Source organism: Arvicola amphibius, chromosome X (assembly GCF_903992535.2).
Source record: "Arvicola amphibius chromosome X, mArvAmp1.2, whole genome shotgun sequence".
Classification (NCBI taxonomy): Eukaryota; Metazoa; Chordata; class Mammalia; order Rodentia; family Cricetidae; genus Arvicola; species Arvicola amphibius.
In genome coordinates this window covers 9,623,526-9,647,013 of record NC_052065.1, presented here as the reverse complement: position 1 = coordinate 9,647,013, position 23,488 = coordinate 9,623,526, and the positions used below count along the sequence as shown (strand labels likewise).

Here is a 23,488-nt window from a genome sequence, read left to right as displayed (position 1 = left end):
GTGTGGGGAGAAGGTGGGGAGGGAGGGGGAACTGTGGCTGATATATAAAATGAAAAAAACTTTAAATAAAAAGGATACACAAGATAGGTGCTTGTGGTGCTGCTCGATTAGTTTGACCATGTACAGATGTTGCTAGACTCTGATGAGACAGAGTAATGAGAATGGTTTAGCAAAGTTGAGGGTGGGATCAGCGCAGCTCAAAGCGGATGGGAGAGGGATTTTTTTCCCTTCTTGTGCCCATGTTGTATCGTGTATCCTTGACCAGGCTAGCCACCCTTGGTAACATAATGAAACCCTGGCTCAAAAATAACAAAACCCCAAAAGTTGAAAAGGAGGGTGTTAGTATATAAAGAAAAAAAGAACGGGCTGGTGAGATGACTCAGCAGGTGAAGATGCATACTGCCAAGCCTGATGGTGTCTGGGACACACACACAAACACAAATAAATGCATTCACTTTTTTTCCAAGAAGGGGAATGAAACCCACCATTAAAGGCAGCTCTTGGGAGGCTCAGCCAGACTAATTCCTAGTTTGAGGAAAGGCTGGCCTAAGTGAATTTAAAATCTTTTTTGAATATCTCTTGTCCACATAGTTTAGTTTTATCTCATTGCATTGGATAAATACACCAAGAGAAATTTGCATTTTTATTTCACACACTGGAAACTAGGCCTGATAACTACAGATGAAAAATAAGTCAAGCTGTAATCCCAGCACTCAGAAGGTGAATGTAAATTCAGGTTCATGGCCATCCGTGGCTATATAGTGAGTTTGAGACCAGCCTGGGATACATGAAAACTTGTGTCTAATTAATTCAATTAAGTAGAATAACCTGAAATCTAGCGTTTACCATTTGCATGTTGCTTGGTACATGATTCGGTCTTGATATTATTTGGCTGAACCTTTCTACAGTATTTACTTTGTGGAAATCAGTTTTATAAATACTTGTATGTGCTATGGTATACTCCAAACGGTTCAAGGACAGGGTCCATCCTTTCTCCACGTTTCCTGAATTGCTGGCTGTGTCATTGCAGTGATTGAGGGAGGACCCCTGGAACACAACTACCGACTGAAGCAGTTTCATTTTCACTGGGGGGCCATTGATGCTTGGGGTTCCGAGCACACTGTGGACAACAAATGCTACCCAGCAGAGGTATGTTGCTTTTCCTTTCATTCTCTAATTTTTTTAAGATGAGGTCTTCCTGTAGTTTTTGGCTGTCCTGGAGGTCACAATGTAGACCGGGATGGTTTTGAACTCACAGAAATCTTCCTGCCTCCACTTTCCAAGTGCTGGGATTAAAGGTGTTCAGACCTGGCTGGGACAACAGAAGTATGCTGAAAAGGTCCCAGAGAGCAATGGATGTGGATGAGTGGGGATAGTTCTGGGTTTCTAGTTCAAAGAAATTACCAAGAAATCCCAGGTGACGCTTTAAATCCTGTTTAGCTTGCTGGGGACAGGCTTGAGCCTTCCCATCTTATACATGTAAAAATTATATCCATTCGGAATAGTACACCTGAAATAAACCTTAAGATGATGAAATTGCATTCTGGGGCTGGAGAGACAGGTCGGCGGTTAAGAGCACTTGTTGCTCTTGCAAGAGCACGTGGTACCACAACCATTTATAACTCCAGTCCCAGGGGATCTGATGCCTTTTTCTGACCTCAGCAGGCATCAGGCGCATACATGATACACAGACATACATGCAGGCAAAGCACTCAGACAAGTAAAATATAAGATAAATAAATATTGAAAATTAGAATGGAATTCGTTCTGAATTCTGAGTTAGGTGCAGTCAGTCCTAAAGCCGTAAATTTCTGTAGAGTTGTAAAACGGATTAATCCCAGTGGGAAATAGTGGGGCCCTCAGTGAAGGCCGTGGCAAGAGAGAATGAGGGAAACAGGAAGAGTATCGAAGGGTTCTGAAGTCAGAGTGCCAAAGTACCAGAACTTGCAGTTGGGCTCGTCTTCAGGACAGAGAGCTAACTGGGACCTCCAAGTGGCCCACTTGGGAGGTTAGGTGATGGGAATGCACTGGTTTGAGAAAGGTGGGCCAAGAATGATTGATATGGAAATGCAAGCGGAGCACAAGGAAATAGGATTTCTCTTTGCAAATAGAATTTCTTCTTGCAACTTTTCCCTCAATTTAGTTTTAAATGTGATGTTAAAAATGAAACCATTTTAAATGATCATCCCTCCAAGAAGAAATTTGTCTCTGGCTCCCATCTAATTTTCACAGGGAGAATATATTTCTCTTAATATAAACATCTTCTTGCCTTGAGATGCAAATGGATTTGGGATATTAGTATTTCATGCAAATCAGGGTGGGAATGAAGAAAATGTTGATCCATCATTGCTAAGTTACTTTCCTATGTGAATTTTATTTTTCCCTCCTAATAAATCCCCCTCTTTCAAAGTAATATTGCTCTTCTTGCCACAATGTCTCCTTCCCATTCTTTATGTTGATCTCACTTCGCACCAGACTGCCACATCCTTTTCTCAGTGACTCTATTTTAGGAGATGAAACGAGATTAAATGTTCCATGTTGAATGGGGCTGTCAGTTTAGTTTGGTGCAGCCCTGCATGGTCTTGTATAAACCTTGCTTTTCCTGTTGTTTCAGCTGCACTTGGTACACTGGAATGCAGTCAAATTTGAAAGCTTTGAGGATGCAGCACTGGAAGAAAACGGCTTAGCTGTGATAGGTGTATTTTTAAAGGTAAAAACAAACACTCAGGCCGGGCACAGTGGGACACCTTCAATCTCGGCTCTTAGGAGGGAGAGGCAAGCAGAACTCTGTGAGTTCCAGGCCAGCTTAGTCTACATAATGAGTTCCAGGACAGCCAGGCTATACAGAGAGACCTTGCCTCAAGCAAGCAAGCAAGCAAGCAAGCAAGCAAGCAAGCCAACCATCTCATCAAGTTCAAATGGTCTATTGTATCTTACACCGAAAAGATAGATCATTACAATATAAGCTACTTATTTGAAGAAAATTTAGAACTAAAAGGAAAACTATCTCTAGAGATTGCTTAATGGATAAGAACATGTACTAGCCACGTAGTTGATCCCAGGTCAGTTCCCAGCACCTACATCCACCAATTTATGACTGCCTCTAAGTCTAGCTCCAGGGCTATAGGATGCCTTCGCTCAGATGCACATCAACCCTCCCTATGCTCATGCGCATACATGCGCTCACACACACTTAAAACGAATAAAAAGAAATCTTAAAAAAAGGACATTGGGCCAACCATGGTGGCACATGCTTTTAAATCCAGCACTCAGAAGCCTGAAGCAGTAGCTAACATTGCTGATATTAAATATTAGCATGGGCTACAACATGAGAATTTGTCTCAAAAAGTTTAAGAAGAGGGACTACTGAGAAATCTCAAGAGTTTTAAGAGTGCTGCCAGGCATGGTGGCACACGCCATTGATCCCAGCACTCAGGAGGCAGAGGCAGAGACATCTCTGTGAGTTCGAGGTCAGCCTGGTCTACAGAGTAAATTCTAGAACAGCCAGGTCTACACAGAGAAAAACAAAAGAAAACAAAACAGCCGGGCGGTGGTGGCGCACGCCTTTAATCCCAGCACTCGGGAGGCAGAGGCAGGCGGATCTCTGAGTTCGAGGCCAGCCTGGTCTACAAGAGCTAGTTCCAGGACAGGCTCTAGAAACTACAGGGAAACCCTGTCTCGAAAAACCAAAAAAAAAAAAAAAAAAGAAAACAAAACAAACAAACAAAACATTGGGATCAATAGGAAAGGTGAGGAGGAGGGAGGGGAAGGGGAATGAATATAATTGAAGTATATGATATATGTGTATGGAAATTTCACAAGGGAGTTCATTATCCTGCATAATTAACATTTTCAAAAGAGTATTAGTACCACGCCAAGTGTGGTACCGCACACTTTTAATTCCAGTACTCAGGAGGTACCGGCAGGTGGATCTCTGTGGGTTTGAGGCCAGCCAGGACTATGTAGTGAGACTGCCTAAAAATATATGTGTTCTACATATAGATGGAAAAATCAGCAATAGTTAAAAATCAGTAACTATTATGAGTGTGTTTCAAATGGCCTAAAAATGTGCTACAGGGGCTAGAGCAATGGCTTGGTGCTCTAGAGTGCTTGCTGATGTGATATTCAGTTCCCAGCATGCACACCAGGCTGCTCACAGCTACCTGTAACTCCTGCTTCATTGGATTCAATGCCCACTTCTGTACTCCATGGGCATCTGCCCCACATGCACAGATCCCTACTCAGACATACATACATACATGCATACATATATAAAAATAAAAAATAAAATAGGTCTTTAAAATACACAGCCAAATAGAGAAGGCACAAGTCATCTGGGGCACGTGAGCTCCTGGAATATGCTTAGTTTGAGACGTTGAGGCCAGCCCAGGCTACATGCTAAAACCCTGTCTTAGAGGGCGAGGTTAGTGAAAATGCAGGGTAATTTGTAATTTCATTCATTTATAATGCAGCGTAAAAAAAAGATACTTAATGGGAACAGGAGGCACCTTTCTCTGTAGACAGGCTGCTCTTGCCAGCAAATAGCCTGTTCATTTTGCTCTAAGTCTAATTTAATTTAGTGTTGTTTATAATATTTGTAATTACCAGCTGAAATCTAGTTTCAGCCCTGTGGTTTGTTTATATGTAACCACCAGGTGGTTAATTTTGATTCACATCCTATTTGAGTTTCTACAGTGAGATGGCCATTGTACGTAATATTTCTTCTCCTTTTGTTTTTCCAGCTAGGCAAACATCATAAAGAACTACAGAAATTGGTGGACACTCTGCCATCAATTAAGCACAAGGTAATCTTCCCCCTTACATCACTTGAAGTCGATCTTATATTTGAATCTCGGAGTAGATAATGCACTTCGAAGCAGGAAGACAAATTAAATGAACTCCATCCAGGTGTCTTTCCACACTGCTGCAGGAGGAGACCCGGCATGGATGAGGGTGCCCTGATGATCATCATCTTGTAGTTAAACACTGCAGGGCACAGGAGAAATGACCTTGGTGGATGGAGCTTTCTGGTTTTGCTGAGTGCTTGCTAACCAGGGATCTGCTCTTTCCCGAAAACCCCCTCTCCATCCTGCCTACTCAGAACAACCTTATTTTCTTTAGCTACCTCCCATGAGTAGGCAGAGAGAAGAGTTTTACAGAAACTTAACTTGTCTAGAGTGAAGTGCTCTGTGTCCTCTGTCCAACTGCCAAGATGAATTCCTCGGTATTCATAATCCCATACGGGCTGCTTCCCGGGAATCAGTACACCATTCTTCCTATTCCCCTCCTTCCCTCCCTCCCTTCTTGTTTTCCTCTTTTTCTCTTCTTAGTCCAGGATTCTGGCATTCCCTTCCTTCCTTCTTTCCTTCCTCCCCACTTCCTCCTTCCCTCTCTCTTTCATTGCACTGCTGGGATGGAACTCGGTGTTTGAGCATGCTAGGCAAGCAGTCTACCACTGAGCTACACCGTCAGCTCTTGGCTAGTTTTAAAAGGACAAATCTGTTAGTTTCTCTTGAAGAAGAGACACTTCTCTGTTTATGAGCAGCCACTACCTAATACCCCCCAACAGAATTAAAGGAGAAAACGTTTTTGTTGTTTTTCTCGGGGAGAACTATCAGAAATACAGTGTGATTTTGTGTGAAGTAGTGATGGCTGTTTTAGAAGCTACTCTTAGTCCCTGGACATGCCCTGGACCACTGTTAGTTCCTGGACAATCCACGAGAGTCACTGCCTCACCCTTTGATACCTGAGTAACTTTGACCAATAAATAATAACTCCTTCTCTTGGACAGGACACCCTGGCAGAATTTGGATCATTTGACCCTTCCTGTCTGATGCCTGCTTGCCCAGATTACTGGACCTACTCTGGGTCTCTCACTACACCGCCCCTCTCAGAGTCTGTTACCTGGATCATTAAGAAGCAGCCAGTAGAAGTTGATCATGATCAGGTATTCCTTGCGCATCTTCCATCCAAGGAAATGCTAGTCTGTCTGCTCAAGCTTGGCTCTAATCTTAACATCTAATCTTTTGCTTGTTTGTTTTGGGAGAAGTAGGGTCTCATGTAGCCAAGGCTGGCCTGAAACTTTAAAGGAACTTTTTTTGTGCTTGTTTTATTGTCTTGTGGTGTTCGAGATTGAACTCGGGGCCTTGCACAGACTAGGAAAGCATTTGCTCCTGTATCTCCAGCCTTAACCAGGAAAAAGACTTAAGGCACAGAAGGACATGGACATAGCTATTTGCCTTTGTATTTGCTTATGAATTGTGTGCTTCCTCTGTAACTGTGAATCTCTGTGTAAAATCAAGACCCCGGTGAAGGAAAGAGTGAGCCGGAAATGTCCAGAGCATTTATGATACTCAAGGGAATTCTGCAGTAAAAGCCCAGGAGACTAACAACGACTATGAAGAAAACTGAGTATTATTTAAACCTGTGGTCTATATTTGCTTAGAAAATCAGTTGAAGTGATAATTACTATACCTATACACAAAGTCTTGCTTAGTTTACTACTAAAATGCAATGATATTTGCTCATGAGTTTGGGATCTAGCTTAGTTCTGGGTTCAGTCCCCTGTATCGCCTCCCTACACACACACACACACACACACACACACACACACTCTCTCTCTCTCTCTCTCTCTCTCTCTCTCTCTCTCTCTCTCTCTCTCTCTCTCTCTAAACAGATAATTTCTAATATTTTCTCATACTTGCTGTGTAGGATATATATTGATTATGAATCCTTTTCACAAGACATAAACAAAACCTTCCAAACTTTTTATGAAGTCATTATAACTGACTCTACCAGTGATGGCCCTACCAAAGTGAATTTGAGACTGATCAGAAAGGAAAAGAGATAAAATACATATTAGAAACAGAATCCAGGAGGGTATCAGAAGCAGAGGGATAGTTGTTACTAGTCCCAAACTGTCCTAACTGCTGAGCCAACCCCGGATGCCTGTTTATTGTTATAGCAACAAAATTCATGGTATCAGTGACTCTACCTAAAGAAAAATATTAACATTGCCAGAATTTTGTGTTTCTTTTTTTGGGCTTTTTGAGACAGGGGTTTCTCTGTATAGCCCTGGCTGTCCTGAACTTGCTTTGTATACCAGACTGGCCTTAAACTCGCAGAGATCCACCTGCCTCTACCTCCTGAGTGCTGGAATTAAAGGCGTGCGCCACCACCGCCCGGCCAGACTCTTAGAATTGAACCTAAGACCTAGTGCATGCTAGGCAAGTAGTCTACCACTTAGCCACATCCCTGGCCCTCATTTCCGAAGCTTCTTAATGACAGTTGTAAAAGTCTTTATTTTCTTTTATTAAAGAAATAGAAGTAGAGGCAGTTTATTAAGAAGGAGAAAGTAATACTCCCTCAAATAGGAGTGAGTTGAAGGAAAGCCCCTAAAGCCTCTAGTTTTTTTTCGTTTAGTTTCATTTCCTGTTTTTTAAAATATGGTCTCTAGCCCTGTCTGTTCTGGAACTCACTATGTAGACCAGGCTGTCCTCAAACTCCAGGGATCCTCCTGCCTCAGCCTCCTGAGTTCTGGGATCAAAGGCATGTGCCACCTTGCCCAGTTCTATTCTGCCCATAATAATTTGTACTAAAATACAGATGAATACAGACTTCCTTAACATGATGATCTTAGTTCAAAAGTAAATATAGGAGCTAGGGAGATGGCTCAGGAGTTCAGAGCCAAGCAGTCATGTCAGACAGTTCACAGCCACCTGTAACTTCAGTTCCAGGGCATTGAATGCCCTCTTCTGGCCCACATAGATAGCATACACAAGTGGCATACCCTCTCGCTCATAAATAAAAATAAAATAAAATAAAATAATTTAGAAAGCAAATACATTCATCCATTGGTAACCACGGAAGACTGGTTACAGAACCCCCAATATAGGAAAGATACAGCTGCTCAAGTCCCTTATATGGAACTGCATAAGATTTTAAACATTTGCATGTATGCTACACACACCTTGCAATATACTTTAAATCACCTGTATATTACTTTTTGAGATTATATTGCCATACAGTAGAAATACTATGTAATTTTTCTACTGTATTGGTTAGGGAGTAATGTCAAGAAAAGCCTCTGTACATGGTCAATAGAAGCAATTTCCTGGCTGGCCTAGAGTTCACTGTGTAGACCAAACTGGCCTTGAAATTACAATGATGCTCTTGTTTCTGCCTCCTGAGTACCAACAGTATTTTTCTAATATTTATGTGGAACCCATGGATACAGAATACCAATAATTATGTTTTATATGGAAGTATTTTTTTGCCTCATGTAGCCCTACTCTGGCCTCCAACTCACTATATAACCAAAGATGACTTTGAACTCTTGATATTCACATCTCCACTTTACAAATGCTGGGATTACAGGTACACCTGGAAATAACTGTTACCATATTAAATGTTATATTAAATTATATTCTAGAATTATCTATATACTGTGTATGCCTACAGACCTAGCTACTTAGGAGGCTGAGGCAGAAGGATTGCCTGAGCCTAGCTGTTCAAAACTGGGCTGAGCAATATATCAAGACTATTCTTCTCTCTTAAAAAATATGTTATAGAGCCGAGTATGTTGGTACATGCCTTTAATCCCAACACTAGTGAGATCCTGTCTCAAAAACAAAAGATAGGAAACATTGTAGAAATGGCTTATATGATCAAATAAAAAAAATAAAGCTAAGTGAGGAAAACAGTTAAAAATGCAAAAATAACAGTTGATGCAGTATGTTAATATATAGAAATAAAGATATATATCAACTATATGTCAGTTAAAAGACATAATGACACAAAGATATAATTTAAAAAGTCATAGATATGATCAGAAATAAAACTGAAAAAAATACATTTGAGCAGTTTGAACAAGGAATGCTAACCATAAAACTTAAAAATCTTCCAGGACCCTAAAGGAGACTTAATTAACTTCATTACTGGCCAGGAAGACAGACATCATAACGATGTTAGTTTTCCTTAAGTTGTTATTTTTTCCATGAATTGTTTAATCTCCATAATTTAATGTAGCTCCAATAAACATATCATCAGGACTTAAAGTGACCACATTACTTTTTAAAGGTTTTATTTTTAAAATATTATTTTATGTATATGAATATTTGTCTACATGTATATGTATATACCACATGTGTGACTAGTTTCCAAAGAGACCAGAAGAAGGTTTGGGTATACTATAACTGGAGTTATAGTCACACCACGCCCACTACACCAGGAACATGGCAGCAGCAAGCAGGAGAAAGCACAGCAGAAGAAAGGGGCTTGCTGGAAGCAATTCCTCTCCAGGGAATCCATCGTAGCTTTGTTGGCTGGTGGGCTGAGGCTCATAAGCTCCTTTGCTGACTGCAGCTAGTCAGGCGGGGCCACCGGACAATCTACAGCCTGAAGCTTACCCGCGAGGTGAGCTCCAGGGCCTGAGACCTGGAAAGCCAACAGTGGGCCTTCTAGTCTAGGCTTCAAGGCCTGAGAACTAGGATCTCCCAGTGCAGAGGCAGATGGATGGCTCAGTTCAAAAGCAGTCATGGCCATGGCGGGACTTGTAAAGACAGAAAAAAAAGGCACAGAAAGGGAGACAAAACGATAGGAAAACAATCCACAACCAAAAACATCGGGTGACCTCAGGTTACCCTTTCACGGAACAGGATTAAGGCAGAGGCATCTTCATTACAAGGCTAATTGAAATGGCCTATTTGGGATTTCACTGTTAAATTTCTCTAATTTCTGTATCTTAGAAAATTAGATAAACAGTTTAGTTTCCCCTTGGTAAAATGGAGGCCTATTGTGACTCCATCTTGATTTTTTTTTTCTTTTTCTGAGACAGGATCTCACTATGTATCCCTGGCTGACCTGGAACTCTCTGTGTAGGCCAGCCTGGTCTCACTTCACAGAGATCTGCCTGCCTCTGTCCTCTGTCTCCCTAGTGCTAGGATTGAAGAACCACCACACCCAGCTTCTCCATTTGATCTTTGTGTTGGTCTATTGGGACCTTGTTACGAGCTGGGAGACTTCAGCTCCAGGTTCTTTTCGAGTAATATCTATGAGGACTCTGTACCCTTCTCCCCAGAGAGCGATGAGTAACCAGACCAAGCAAGAGAATTGTTTTTATAATGATTCTTTACTAGCCACTTCAATATCCAATGCATCAATGGGGTTTACAATCTTAATAAGCATGGGGGATTGATAATGGGCAACACACAGGCAATTCAATATCACAATTATTAATCCTACTAAACCTAATACATAAAACCAGTTCATAACCTTAATCTAACTTATCACTTATTCCTAAAACACTTCTTAACCTTAATACAACTTATCCATTACCTATCTATAAAACACTTCTTAACCTTATCTATTAACATTTCCTAATCTTATTAATTATCCTTAAGATATCTCTTAACATTTCACACACTAAACCTATGTATTAATACGTCTATGCTCTTCTCTTAACATCTCATACACACATGAAATAGCATCATACGACCTGGTATTCCCTGGCTTAAAAAAGGGCTTTTTGAATTTCTTCAAGCTGGGCTCTTGTCCGCACTGGGGGCTGGGTAGCATAGATGGACTCTTGACCCCGTAGTCTGTGCTCGGGAGATAAGGTTCCGCTGTCCCGGTCCAGGCTGGTATCGGGTCGTCTGTGGCCTGGTGCTAGTCTGTCTCAGAATGTAGGGCCTTGGACTCGGCTTTTTGGGTGACCAAGTCTCTGGAGACAAGGCTCTTAGTTCACCATTCTCGAAGACGAAGCTTTGCTCCCGGGATGGCAGACCTTCAATGTCCACTCTCAGGAAATGAGGCTTTGCATTCGGGAGGCAAGGCATTAAATGTCTGTTTTTGGGAGATGAAGCTCTGTACTCAGGAGACAGAGCATTAAATGTTTAGGCAAGGTGTTTAATATTTCTGCTTTTCGGGAGGCAGGCTAGGAGGATCTCTCTTTCCACGAAGGCCTGATGCCAGAGCCATTGTGAGAAGTGAGATGACCGTCCTGCTTCAGCCCTCTCATTTAAGTCAGTTTGAAACTGCCCCTCATTTGATCCTTCCAATAACCAGATGTCCTGGGTTATCAGTATTGACTGACCACAGAAGGGTGGGGGTCCCTTTTGTGTGGCAAGATTATTTCGTTACCATGGTTGCTGGGTGCAGCCCCCTCATCTGGCAGGGCCAGATGGGTGTGGCAGCCTTCAAGCGGGCAAATGTTCTCTTAATATTTCACCTTAGTAATTTTCCACACCACACACAAGAAGAAATACTTTTACATTACACCAAGTTGCATTCATTCTTATTCTATAAATTTCTTGCTCTATCTACACTACGGATTCCCCTTTATTTATTCATTCAGAGGAATCTGTTTCCATGCTCATTACAGACCTAATACCATCGATTCTTTAATTCCATACACAGTAGATGTTGTGGTACAGCCTATAATACCAGCACTTGGGCGGTGACCACTGGAAGATTGGGAGTTCAAGGCTACCCTCAGTTATATAGCAGTTCGAGGCCAGCCTAGGCTATTTAAGACCCTTTCTCAAAACAAAACAAAAAGACAGTTATCAACAGCAAAGTTAACCTGTAGAAGGAATGGCCGAGGGCCGCTTCGTGCCACCCGGCTAGCTTTACCCAAAATACTTGCATGGAAACTGTATTCTTTTAAACACTGCCTAGCCCATTAATTTCAGCCTCTTATTGGCTAATTCTCACACCTTGACTAACCCATATTTAGTAATCTGTGTAGCACCACGAGGGGTAGCTTACCAGGAGAGATCTTAACCTGCGTCTGACTCAGAGAGGAGAGGCATGGTGACTGCCTATGGCGACTGCCTGAAGCATCTGCCTTCTCTCTCCCAGAATTTTGTTCTGTCTACTCCACCTACCTAATTTTCTGTCCTATTAAAGGGCCAAGGCAGTTTCTTTATTAACCAATGAAAGTAACACATAGACAGATGACTCTCCTCCATCATTAACCCTCTACTTTTTTGTACTATTCAAGCTCTCCACAGTGGCTGACACCCTCATAAAAGAAAACCATCTCCTTTACTAAGTCCCCCAATTCAAATCCTAACCTCTTCTGGGAAACATCCTCACAGACATACTTAGAAATAAGTTACGCACAGCCCCGGTCTCACTGATAGAGAAAATCAGCCTTTGCAAGAAGAAAGTTGGAAGTTCAAAAATGTGTCCAACTACATATGAAAATTTACTTTATGATGGACAAAGGTGGTAGTGTTAATCCCACCAATTGAGAACAAGACCACTACCACAGTTTAAAGCCAAATTTGAAGCAAGCTTTAATTAAATACTGGCCGGCTGGATGGGATCTAGCCACGTCCATACCCAGGTTCCTCGGGAAATGGCCCAGAAGCAAGTATGGCAAGGGCTTAAGAAGGAAAACCATTGCCAAGTTCATTGCATTTCCCATCAGGTCCGATCAGGGGCAAGCATATATCCTGACATATGTCCGGCCTACGTACCTCCCACATGTCATCATGCACATCTGGTACAGATGGGCCCAACACTTGTTTAGAGTAATGAAAACCATGTGGCTTATTATCTTCCATAAGCAGTAGCCTCCAGCGTTTCAGGAACTGTCTGTCCTTGCAGGTCACAGGCATTTTTGTTTCATGGATCTCTAAAGCGTAGTAATTAAAACTTAAAATGTAACTTTGGCTCTAACAGCATTTCAACTCAGTGAAGAAAAAGGACAGGGGGGGCTGGAGAGATGGCTCAGCCGTTAAGAGCATTGCCTGCTCTTCCAAAGGTCCTGAGTTCAATTCCCAGCAACCACATGGTGGCTCATAACCATCTGTAATGAGATCTGGTGCCCTCTTCTGGGCTGCAGACATACACACAGACACACTATTGTATACATAATAAATAAATATTAAAAAAAAACAGCAATGCACATTAAATAAAAAACTAAAAAAAAAGGAAAAAGGACAGGGCATTCTATAAGATACGTTGTAAGGGCAATGTTTGGTGGTAAAAGGGGAGTTGGATTGAGCATTCAAACTTTACACAGGACCATAGTCTCCATATAGTAAATGTACACAATGGCATAATGGGAGCTGGGGAGACAGCTCAGTGGTAAAGTGCTTCCATAGCATACGCGAGGCCCCACACTTAACCCTCATTACTGCAAAACAGACAAGCAGCATAAACGTTCATAGAGAAATCCTTCCAGACTGCAAGCCGAATGGAGCTCTTTCAACCACAAAAGAAACCAGAGGTCCGAAGGAACACAAGCCCTCCAACTTATGTTAGACTACATTTCAACATTTCTTATGATGAAACTTAACAAACATTAGACAAAGTCCAGAAGTGGACTGCTGCTATCCTTCATGTTTAAAACCTGATAAAACTCTGAAAAGAAAACCAGAGGGTCAGTGGCCTATGGAAGGAATTTCCAGTACAATTTTTAACATAGTATCCTAGTTTGCTTTCTGTTTTCTTGTGAAAACAACTTGGGAAGGGAAGGATTTGTTTCATTTTTACAGCTTACAGCCCCTTATTAAGAGAAGCCAGGGCAGGAACTCAAGCAGGAACCAGAGAAATTGAGACAGGCCATGGAGGTGCACTGCCTACTTCTTGCTCTCTGTGACTTGCTCAGTCTGCTTTTTTGTAGCACCCAGGACCACCCGCCCAGAGGTGGCGTTGCCCATAGTGGTCGGGCTCTTCCAGATCAGTTATTAGTCAAGAAAATACCCCCCTCAAGATTTGCCTATGTGCTAATCTGACTCTAGTTTTTGTCAGGATGACAAAAAATACAACCCGTATGCATAGATAATTCAGTAATTAAGGCAATGTTACCTGAGGATTTCTACATAATTAATAGTTAATGGGGGAAGGAGAGACACTTTTTCTCAGTGGTGTAGCCACTGGTAAGGTGCTCATCCTCCTGTAGGTGACCCTAATAAATCTCAGTGGGTCATATAATTTTTTTTAAAGACATGAAAGTAATTCAGAAGAGGGAAGTGTTAGATTTTGGAGCACAGAGTAAAGAGACAGAAGGCGGGAAAGAGCAGAGTCTGACCTGATCTCATCTCAAAGGATGAGACTGTTTCTTTAAACAGAAAAAGACAGGCACTTTCCCATGGGGTAGAGGTTTTCTGTAGGGGAAAAGCTTGCTGGGACCCTTTATGGAGATTGGGGGCAGGGTTTGGGAATGAGGATGGTGATAATGCAGCTTCAGGAGATTATGTGCAGCTCTGCAGACTCTCTCTCCTTCCTGAATTTGTTTGCCCATGCCAGACAGATTTTTGGGGGGAGATAAGCTGTCCAGCAAACATTCTTCTCTGGGTTGTGGCTGTTGGAGAAGGATGAGCGCACAGCCATCTGTAATTTCATGGAAATCCTGTTTTTACATCCAGGCCCTCTGTCATCTCAGACCCTGAAGCGTAGAAAAAAGTGAGGGACGGAGTCAGCAATGATTTCTTAACGGTTTAGTGCTGTTTTGGGGAATCATTGTAAGGGAAAGAGAAAAAAAAGTGGTTTTTGTCTTGTTTGTTTTTTCCAGGGTCTTTTGACTTTAGAGGTATCTTGATTCCTTGAGACTATATGGCTTTTGGGGATCTCTGATTTTAGGACTCTGAGGGGTTGGTAGTCCTCAGTCAGGAGGAGTTGAGTGATAGATGAGGAGATAAGGGCTTGAACTCCTTGCTGCAACAGATTAGAGAGGAATTTCAAAACATAAAGACTGAAAATTAGAGCTAGAACTATTATAATAAGGGGCCTAATAAACAGGGCTATTCATGTTATTCATGTACTCCAAGGGCTGCCCAAACCTGTCCAGATGATGGTGGCTATCTGGCTTGTGATTTGATTCTTTCAAAAGCTGATAAATTCACGTAGAAACAATATTTCTCAACTAGCATAGCATAGCATAGATCCCTCCCTTCTACCATAATTAGATCTTTTTTTTTGAGACAGGGTTTCTCTGTAGCTTTGGAGCCTGTCCTGGAAACTAGCTCTTGTAGACCAGGCTGGCCTTGAACTCACAGAGATCCGTCTGCCTCTGCCTCCTGAGTGCTGGGATTAAAGGCCTGCACCACCACCGCCTGGCTTCCATAATGAGATCTAGTCCCCGTGGCTGCCAGGGAGTACAACTGAGGGTGGAGTTTTTGTTTTCTTCTTTCTCCTTCCTTCCTTCCTTCCTTCCTTCCTTCCTTCCTTCCTTCCTTCCTTCCTTCCTTCCTTCCTTCCTCTCTCTTTTTTTAAAGACTTGCTGGCAGTGGTGGCACATGCCTTGGGAGGCAAAGAGAGGGAGCTCTCTGTGAGTTCAAGATCAGCCTGGTCTACAGAGAGAGTTTCAGGACAGCCAAAGCTACAAAGAGAAACCCCGTCTCAAAAAACAAACAAACAAAAACAAAACAATAAAAGTAAATAGATAAATAAATATTCATGTATTTTGTCTTCATGCATGTCTGCACACCAGAAGAGGGCACCGGACCCCATGGGACTACTGCTATAGATGGTCGTGAGCTGTATGTGGGTGCTGGGAATTGAACCCAGGACCTCCAGAAGAGCAGCCAGTGCTTTTGACGACTGAGCCATATCTTCGACCCCAAGTCTAGAGTTTTTTTTGATGCTGTCCTGTACTGTCTAGAGTTTTTTTTGATGCTGTCCTGTACCCGTGTCAGATCAGTCTTGATTTGTTGAGTGAGTTGGTTATGTTGAACTTGTTGGAGTTCAAAGGCCATTGATCCCAGGCTCAAAACCCCTGCCATAGTTTCTTAGGATGCTACCGTTTTTTGATTTGGATAGGGGTGGACTGATGGTTTGTTTTAAAAACAATCAGTAAGATTGGAAGTGGGAGGTAACAGGGACAGAGAGTAGCAGTGAATAGGATCAAAATATATTATATACACGTAAGAAAATTTCATAGTGAAACCCATTATTAGCTATAATTAATATATGCTAATGAAGCGTTTAAAATATTGTCATTTATAATCCTAATCACTGGTTATTTTCACACGCAGTATTGTTCATTATTTGTGTAAATGCATCTGATCTTTTATCTTTATACTATGTATAATTTTGTGACAAAATGGAACCATTTTGTACATACTACTTTTCTAGCTTTTTCTTTCCATGGACGTTCCTCAGAATCAAAGAGATGATGCAATTCACTTTTGGCAAACAGCTACTATGTGGGGACCAGGACCTTTGTGCCTAATCTTCAGATCCCAAAAGCTTGGCTGGCGTCCACAATTCTTGCTGCTGTCATACAACCATGCCAACAACATGACATTAAATTATTTGTCAAGTAGTGAAGACATCTCACCCAGAAATAAGTTCTCTTTCTGGATTCAGTTAGAGACGAAGTATTGTAGAATTCTATAAGTGAGGGTAAGCCAGGTGTGGTGGTGCATGTCCATAATCACAGCATTTAGGAAACAGAAACAAGTGGGTCTCTGGGAGTTCAAAGCCAACCTGGTCTACATAATGAGTTCTAAGAGAGACTCTGTCTCAAAACAAACAAAATGAAAGTAGTTTATCCATGTACTAAAGCTCGTTTTTGATTGGTATTCTTAATGTTTTTGGTTCCTAGCTTGAGCAGTTTCGAACCCTGCTTGTCACTTCTGAAGGGGAGAAAGAGAAAAGAATGGTGGACAACTTCCGCCCGCTGCAGCCACTGATGAACCGTACTGTCCGCTCGTCCTTCCGCCATGATTATGTGCTCAATATACAAGTGAAGCCCAAGCCAGAAGCCAACCAAGTCACCCCCTAAGATGTTCATATTTTAGGCAGCATCTTGCTTTAATGTATATTCACTTAAAAACTTAACTAGATTATTTTAAAATTCTGCATTTAATAATACTTATATGTATACATTTATGTTTCTTTCCTTCCATTTTTGTAACAACATTTCAAAGTTCCTACCCTTGTAAAGCAAAGACTTGGAGACAAAACAATTTTTAAAAAAGCCCATAACCAAATAATATCAGGTTACCTTAGGTTACCTTTCCTTGTGACATGATTAAGGCAGAGGAATCTTCTTTACATCAATTGAAATGGCCAGTTAGGGATTTTGATGTTAAATTTCTCTAATCTCTCTTTCTCAGAAAGTCAGAGAAAGTTTAGTTTCTGCTTGGTAAAATGGAAGTTTAATGTAAATAACCCATCTTGATTTTTCTGTTTGGGCCTTAATACAGGAGCTTAGCAAACCCACAGCAAGAGGTTCTTGTGAATTTTATTTAATGATGTCAGTCTTTTGTTCAAACTGTTAAATTGTCTCATCTTACAGTATTGTCCCAGTCTTAGTTACCATCATTTGGAACTGCTGACCTCAAAGTGGCAATCAAAGGTTAGGTGTGCATTTACTGATTTCAGAGTATTTCATGTATTTTTTAAAGATAAGGTTTCTCTGTGTACCCCTGACTGTTCCATAACTTACTCTGTAGACTTGTCTAGCCTTGAACTCATAGAGATCTTCCTGCCTTTGCCTCCCAAGTGTGGGAATTAAAGTCTTGTGCCACCATTCCTGGCTTTTGTTTGTCTTACCAAATGCATTTGCTCTTTGGCTGTTAATAGTATGTGTCATTGAAATATTAGCAGGACATGCATGCAAGTTGCTCTTAACGCAACCTGTTGGTAATTATGATGTGTTCTTATAGCTGACGTGTGTGTGTGTGTGTGTGTGTGTGTGTGTGTGTGTGTGTTATGTTTTGAGGCAGGATATCACTCTATAATCAAGGCTAGCCTGGAACTCACAGCAATCCTCTTGTCTCAGTCTCTCAAGTGCTAGATTATAGGTATAAGGTACTACATTTGACTATTAGATGTGACACATTTGGCTAACATTTTTATTTTTTGAAACAAGGTGTCATGGAGCCCAGGGTAGACTAGAATTTGCTGTTTAGCTGAAGCCACTCTTAAACTTTCGATTCTCCTGCCTTCACCTCCTAATTGCTAGGATTATAAGTGTGTGCCACTTCACTCAGCTTTAGCTATCTTTTAATACTTATAGTTCTGTAGAATTTTAAACAGGTACTGTAGCCAAAATCTACCAAAGGCATAGACACTGACCACAGGCTTCTCAGAAAACATCTCTATGGGCCCAGACTGGTAACTCCTACCTGAATATTGACCATAGTTTTAGGTATAGTTTGTTTCAAAATGTGGGTGTGAATTTTTGTGTTCAGACTTGTCAGTGAGTATGCCTGTACTAATCTTTAGTTGCTATTGCTAGCAATATGATATGTGTACTTATTATCAACTTGCTGTATAGAAAATATATTTTATAATAATGGGCTGGTGAGATGGTTCAGTGGGTAAATACTTGCCATGAAAATCTAATGACCTTAGTTTGATCTCCAGAACCTACGTAAAGATGAAAGAAGAAAACCTAACCCTACAAAGTTGTTGTCTGACCACGCATGCTCCGTGGCATAACACAACTCCATATACATCATAGATACACACAATAATAAAGAGAACTTCAAAAGAATAAAAAACAAAATATATTTTATAATCCCAAGAAAACAAGGACTTTTACTATATCTAGAATTTCTTTTGCATTTTTGAAGGTCAGATATTTTATGAACGACTTGGGATTCTATAGAAAGTGATCTGAGGGTTTCTATTGCTGTGATAAAGCATCATGACCCAAAGGCAAGTTGGGAAGGAAAGGGGTTATTCAGCTGAGATTTCCACAGCTCTGTTCATCCTTGTAGGAAGTCAAGACAGGAACTCAAACAGGGCAGAATTCTGGAGGCAGGAGCTGATGCAGAGGCCATGGAGGGGTGCTGCTTAATGACTTGCGTCCATGCCTTTCTCAGCTTGCTTTTTTATAGAACCCTAGACTAGCAGCCCAGGGATAGCACCACCCACCATGGGGTGGGACCTCCCCCATCCATTGCTAATTAAGAAAATACCTTATAGCTGGAGCTTATGGAAGCATTTTCTCAGTTAAGGTTTCCTGCTTTCAGATGACTCTAGCTTGTGTCAGGTTAACATAAAACTAGCCAAGACAAAGCATATTCAGAAGGTTCTAATGATTGAATTGCTATAAGATAGAAATCTTTTATGCTGAATTTATAGAAATATGTTTCAAAGGCCTAATTATCTAGTAGTCTATCATTTGTAGTATTGTATGTACATTGTTTATACACTGTTACATAGAATATCATGATATGTTCAACAATAATTGAGCTCTCTTACCTTCTCATTAACATTTTCTCATTTAATTTTACAATGATGTTTCTTTTATGTGTATGGGTATTTTGCCTGTATGTATGTCTGTGTACCGCATGCACGCCAGGTGCCCAAGAAGGCCAGAAGAGTTTGTTGGATCTCTTGGAATTGGAGTTACAGATGGTTATCAGCCATCTCGTGGGTTCCTCTGCAAAAGTATCAAGTGCTCCAAATGTCTGAGTCATCTCTCCTGCCCCTTTTAAGACTTTATCAAATTGGTTTTATTTACTCATTAGCCAAGGTATGTGTGTGCGTACATGGGTGGGTGGGTGAGTGGGTGCTGCTGAGGTTCTTTATAAGGCAGGCGCCTTATTTAATAAAACCTCCTGATTTATATAGGAGGTTTAGGGGACAGAATACCAAGTGTTGTGAGGATGCAGAGAAGTGCCCTGGTATATCCACTAAAACCAGACTGACCGCATGATCCAGAAATTCCACCTTTGGGTAGGTAGCCAGAAGACTTGAAAGCAGGATCTCAGAGAAAGAATTGTACACCCTTTCTAATAGCATTATTTCCAGTACCCAAGAGGTGGAAGCAACCTAAATGTCTCATGGACAAATATATTACTAAATGGGATGTGATATGATGGATTATCAGCTTTGAATAAGGGACCCAGCTGCATGCGCAATGTGAGTTAAACTAGAAGGCATTACGCTAAGTGAAACAAGCCAGCTTCAAAAGGACATACACTGTATGATTTCAGTGGTACAATGGGTCAAAAGTCATCAAAAGTATGGAACTAGAAATTAGAAAGATGGTTGCCAAGGGTGGGGGAGAGAGGGAAGGAGAATCGCATCTAGTGGTAGAAGTGAATATTGTGTGTTTTTTGGCTTTTTGCGGGGGGCTGCCACCCAGCTCCCAAATAAATCACACACAGAGGCTTGTTCTTACTTATGAATGCCCAGCCTTAACTTGGCTTGTTTCTTGCCAGTTTTTTTTTTTAATTATCCTACTACCTTTTGCCTCTGGGCTTTTATCTTGCTCTATTTCTGTATGTCTTTACTTCTTTTTCCGTGGCTTGCAGTGTAGCTAGGTGGCTGGCCCCTGATGTCCTCCTCTCCTTGATCTCTTGCTCCTCCTCTCAGATTTCTCCTTCTATTTATACTCTGCCTGCTAGCCCCGCCTTTCCTTGCTCCTGCCTCACTATTGGCCGTTCATCTCTTTATTAGGAACATCAGATGGTTTAGACAGGCACAGTAACACAGCTTCACAGAGTTAAACAAATGCAGCAGAAACAAAAGTCACACACCTGAAAATAATATTCCCCAACAGGCTAATCTTGTCAATTTTATTTGATTCTGAGACCCAGCGGAATTTACACCGAGTCTGTCTCTGAAGGAGCTTCCAGGGATGACTAGATCATGAGAGATCAAATAGAATCAATAGCTTCATCCAATGATGGGTTCAGAATTGGAATAGATTACTGGGTGGTGGTTAGAACTGTAGAAGGTATGGCCTGACAGGAGGAAGTAGATCACTGAGAGTGTGTCTTTGGGTGGGGGCTTTGCTGTGTCATGGTTGAGTTCTGTTACTGCTGTCTCCTGGTTGCTGAAGGGAATAGTTTTACTCCACCGAGCTCTTCTACAGTGATGTACTGCTTCATTCCAGATCTAGGCACATGTTACCACCATGGACTAGAACCTGTCAGACTCCAGACTAGGCTGCTGCTCAAGCCACAATACCTGCAATAGTCCCTCTCGTTTTGCCAGCCCACAGATACTGACCGGCAACTATTGACACCAATTCTATGACTGTCTAACTAATGAACTCCCAGGGGTCTGATTTCTCACTTGGGGATTTGCAGGCTCAGAAACATCGATGAGATATGGGTGGCTACCAATAGCACACACCACCCACCTCATCCTCTCCCCTGTCATTTACTGGGGGATCAGAAATTCTGGCTGAAGGCTCATGCTGTAATAAGCCTTTCCTACTTCCTCAGAGAACTATAAGGAACCCCCACTCCGTCTCCTCTCTAGGACCTGATTTCAGAATCCCCATCATGCTGTTTACTTGTGGTGATTGGGGCCTGAAATCCTGAGTCCCGGTCATGTGGATATTTGTCTGACTGCCCTTAGAATTAAAAAATTTGAATACAATTTTTTTTAGCCCCAGCAATCTGTCTTAGTGCCCTCTTTAACTCCCATACCTAAGACCTTTAAAACATTAAGCCAAAAGAAATACTTCCTTCTTTAAACTGTTCCTCTTCTTTCAACTATTCGTTATAGTAACAAAAAGTCTAACACAAATGGATGGAGCGTTAACGATGCAGGATGAAAATGTTCTAGAGACCTGGTGAATGTGGATATATTTAGCAGTATTGAACTATATACTCGTGAAGACTGAGGATGGCAAACACTGAAAACTGTTAATACGGAAGTAAAAACATAAATTCAGTTTTAAAGACAGTTTGGTGGTATACATATCTTGGGGATATCTCTTTTCTACAGAAAAGTGGAAGCAGACTTTTGTGCATGTCTGCAAAAGATGCTTAAAGTGATTAAAAGCAGGTGTGATGGTTCGTTCCGATGGTTAGCTTGACCCAACTTTGAATCACCTGGGAAGAGAGGCTCAGGAATTGTGTAGAGCAAATTAGCCTGTGCACATGTCTATGGAGGGGTGTCTCGTTACTTGATGTAGGGAAACCTAGCCTACTGTGGGTGGCACCATCGCCTCGGCAAGGGATCCTGGATTGTATAAAATGTGGAGAGCAAGCTGAGCATTAAGAAGTGTGCATGCATTCCCTCTGCTCTTGACTGTGGCAGTGATGGGACTAGCTCTTTCAAGTTCCTGTCAGCTTCCCTTCCCCACAATGATGAACTGTAACCTGGAATTGTGAACTAAAACGGACCCTTTCTCCTCTAAGTTATTGGTCAGAGCACTTTATTGCAGCAACAGAAATGAAACTAAAGCATGCTGTAAGGTACAGAGAGATGGCTCAGTTGGTAAAAGGGTATAAGCCTAACATAGGAGTTCCAACCCGGGAACTCACATTAACACACACACACACACACACACACACACACACACACACACACACCAGGTGCAATAGTCTACATCTGTAATTTCAGCACTCTTACTGGAAGATGGAAGGAAGAAACAGGGGAACTTCTCCAAAGCTCACAAGCCAGCCAATCAACTCCCCCAAATTCTCCTCCAGCATCTACATGCGAGCTGTGCCTCACACACCTGCACTCATTGACACACTCCAGAGAAAGAGAAAGGGGGAGATATAAAAGGAAATGGGGGTGTTGTTCAGTAGTAGAGTGTTTTGCCTAGCATATACAAGGCCGTGGGTTCAATTCCCATCACCACAAAAATAAGCATCTTGAAAAATAATTCTGTTAACTTAATAAAATTCAGGTATACCAAATTCTGTTTTTTTCCCAAAGGGCAAACACAAAATGTTTCTTTTCCAGGGTACATGAGCTCCCCCAGCCTCTTACACACCTCTTATGGACACTGTATAGTGGCAACTCCTCCAGATTGGAATAAGAACCAATGTAAAGACTAACTGAATTGCCTTTATTTATATCACAAATCCATCCTTCCTTCCCTCTTCATTCCCTCCCCCTTCCTCAATCCTTTCTGTTAAACATAATAAATTAGGTAATAGTAAAATAGCAGGTGTTAGTGGAGAAAGGAAGCTGACACAATTCTGAGAAGATGCAATTTATGGGAGAAAGGGCCTTCAGGTGAGAAGCAGAAAATTGATAGAAACAACACAATATGTGGAGATCTGAACATGTCAGGGCCTTAGAGCATAGGAGAGGTGTCCTAGGTAGGTTATGTTGCTGTCGTGAAACACAAGACCAAAAGCAACACGAGGAGGAAAGGGGTTATTTCACTCGCAGTTTGAAAACAGTTCACCATCAAGAGCAGCAATGGCAGGAACTCAAGCAGGGAAGGATTCTGGAGGGAGGCGCTGATGCAGAGGCCATGGAGGTATGCTGCTTACCAGCTTGCTCTGCCTGCTTTCCTACAGAACTCAGGACCACCAGCTCGGGTTTGACACCACCTACAATGGGCTGGGCCCTACCACATTAATCAGTACTTAAGAAAATGCCCCACAGTCTTGCCTACAGCCTGATCCTATGGAGGCATTTTCTAGTTGAGGCTCCCTCCTCTCTGACGACTCTAGCTTGTGTCAAGTTGGCAGAAAACTAGCCAGCACAAGAGGCTTCAGTTTCAAACATGAAGAGGAGCTACCTTAAGAGTTAAAAATAGGAAGTTAAAGAGATAGCCTGATGGTTAAGAGCATTTACTGCTCTTTGGAGAGGACCC

At 41.7% G+C, this 23,488-nt stretch overlaps 1 protein-coding gene across 3 annotated transcripts in view; it reads left to right on the top strand.

Moving 5' to 3' along the window:
* Ca5b (carbonic anhydrase 5B) overlaps positions 1-17,438 on the top strand; it is a 53,325-nt gene extending 35,887 nt beyond the window's left edge. For all 3 annotated transcript variants that reach the window (XM_038317156.1, XM_038317155.1, XM_038317157.1), the window contains 5 exons: positions 1,031-1,149; positions 2,615-2,710; positions 4,743-4,805; positions 5,792-5,947; positions 16,559-17,438. In XM_038317156.1, the coding sequence (XP_038173084.1) occupies positions 1,031-1,149; positions 2,615-2,710; positions 4,743-4,805; positions 5,792-5,947; positions 16,559-16,738 (614 nt within the window). In that variant the 3' untranslated portion in view covers positions 16,739-17,438. The remainder of the gene's footprint in view (positions 1-1,030; positions 1,150-2,614; positions 2,711-4,742; positions 4,806-5,791; positions 5,948-16,558) is intronic.
* Positions 17,439-23,488: the final 6,050 nt, after the last annotated feature.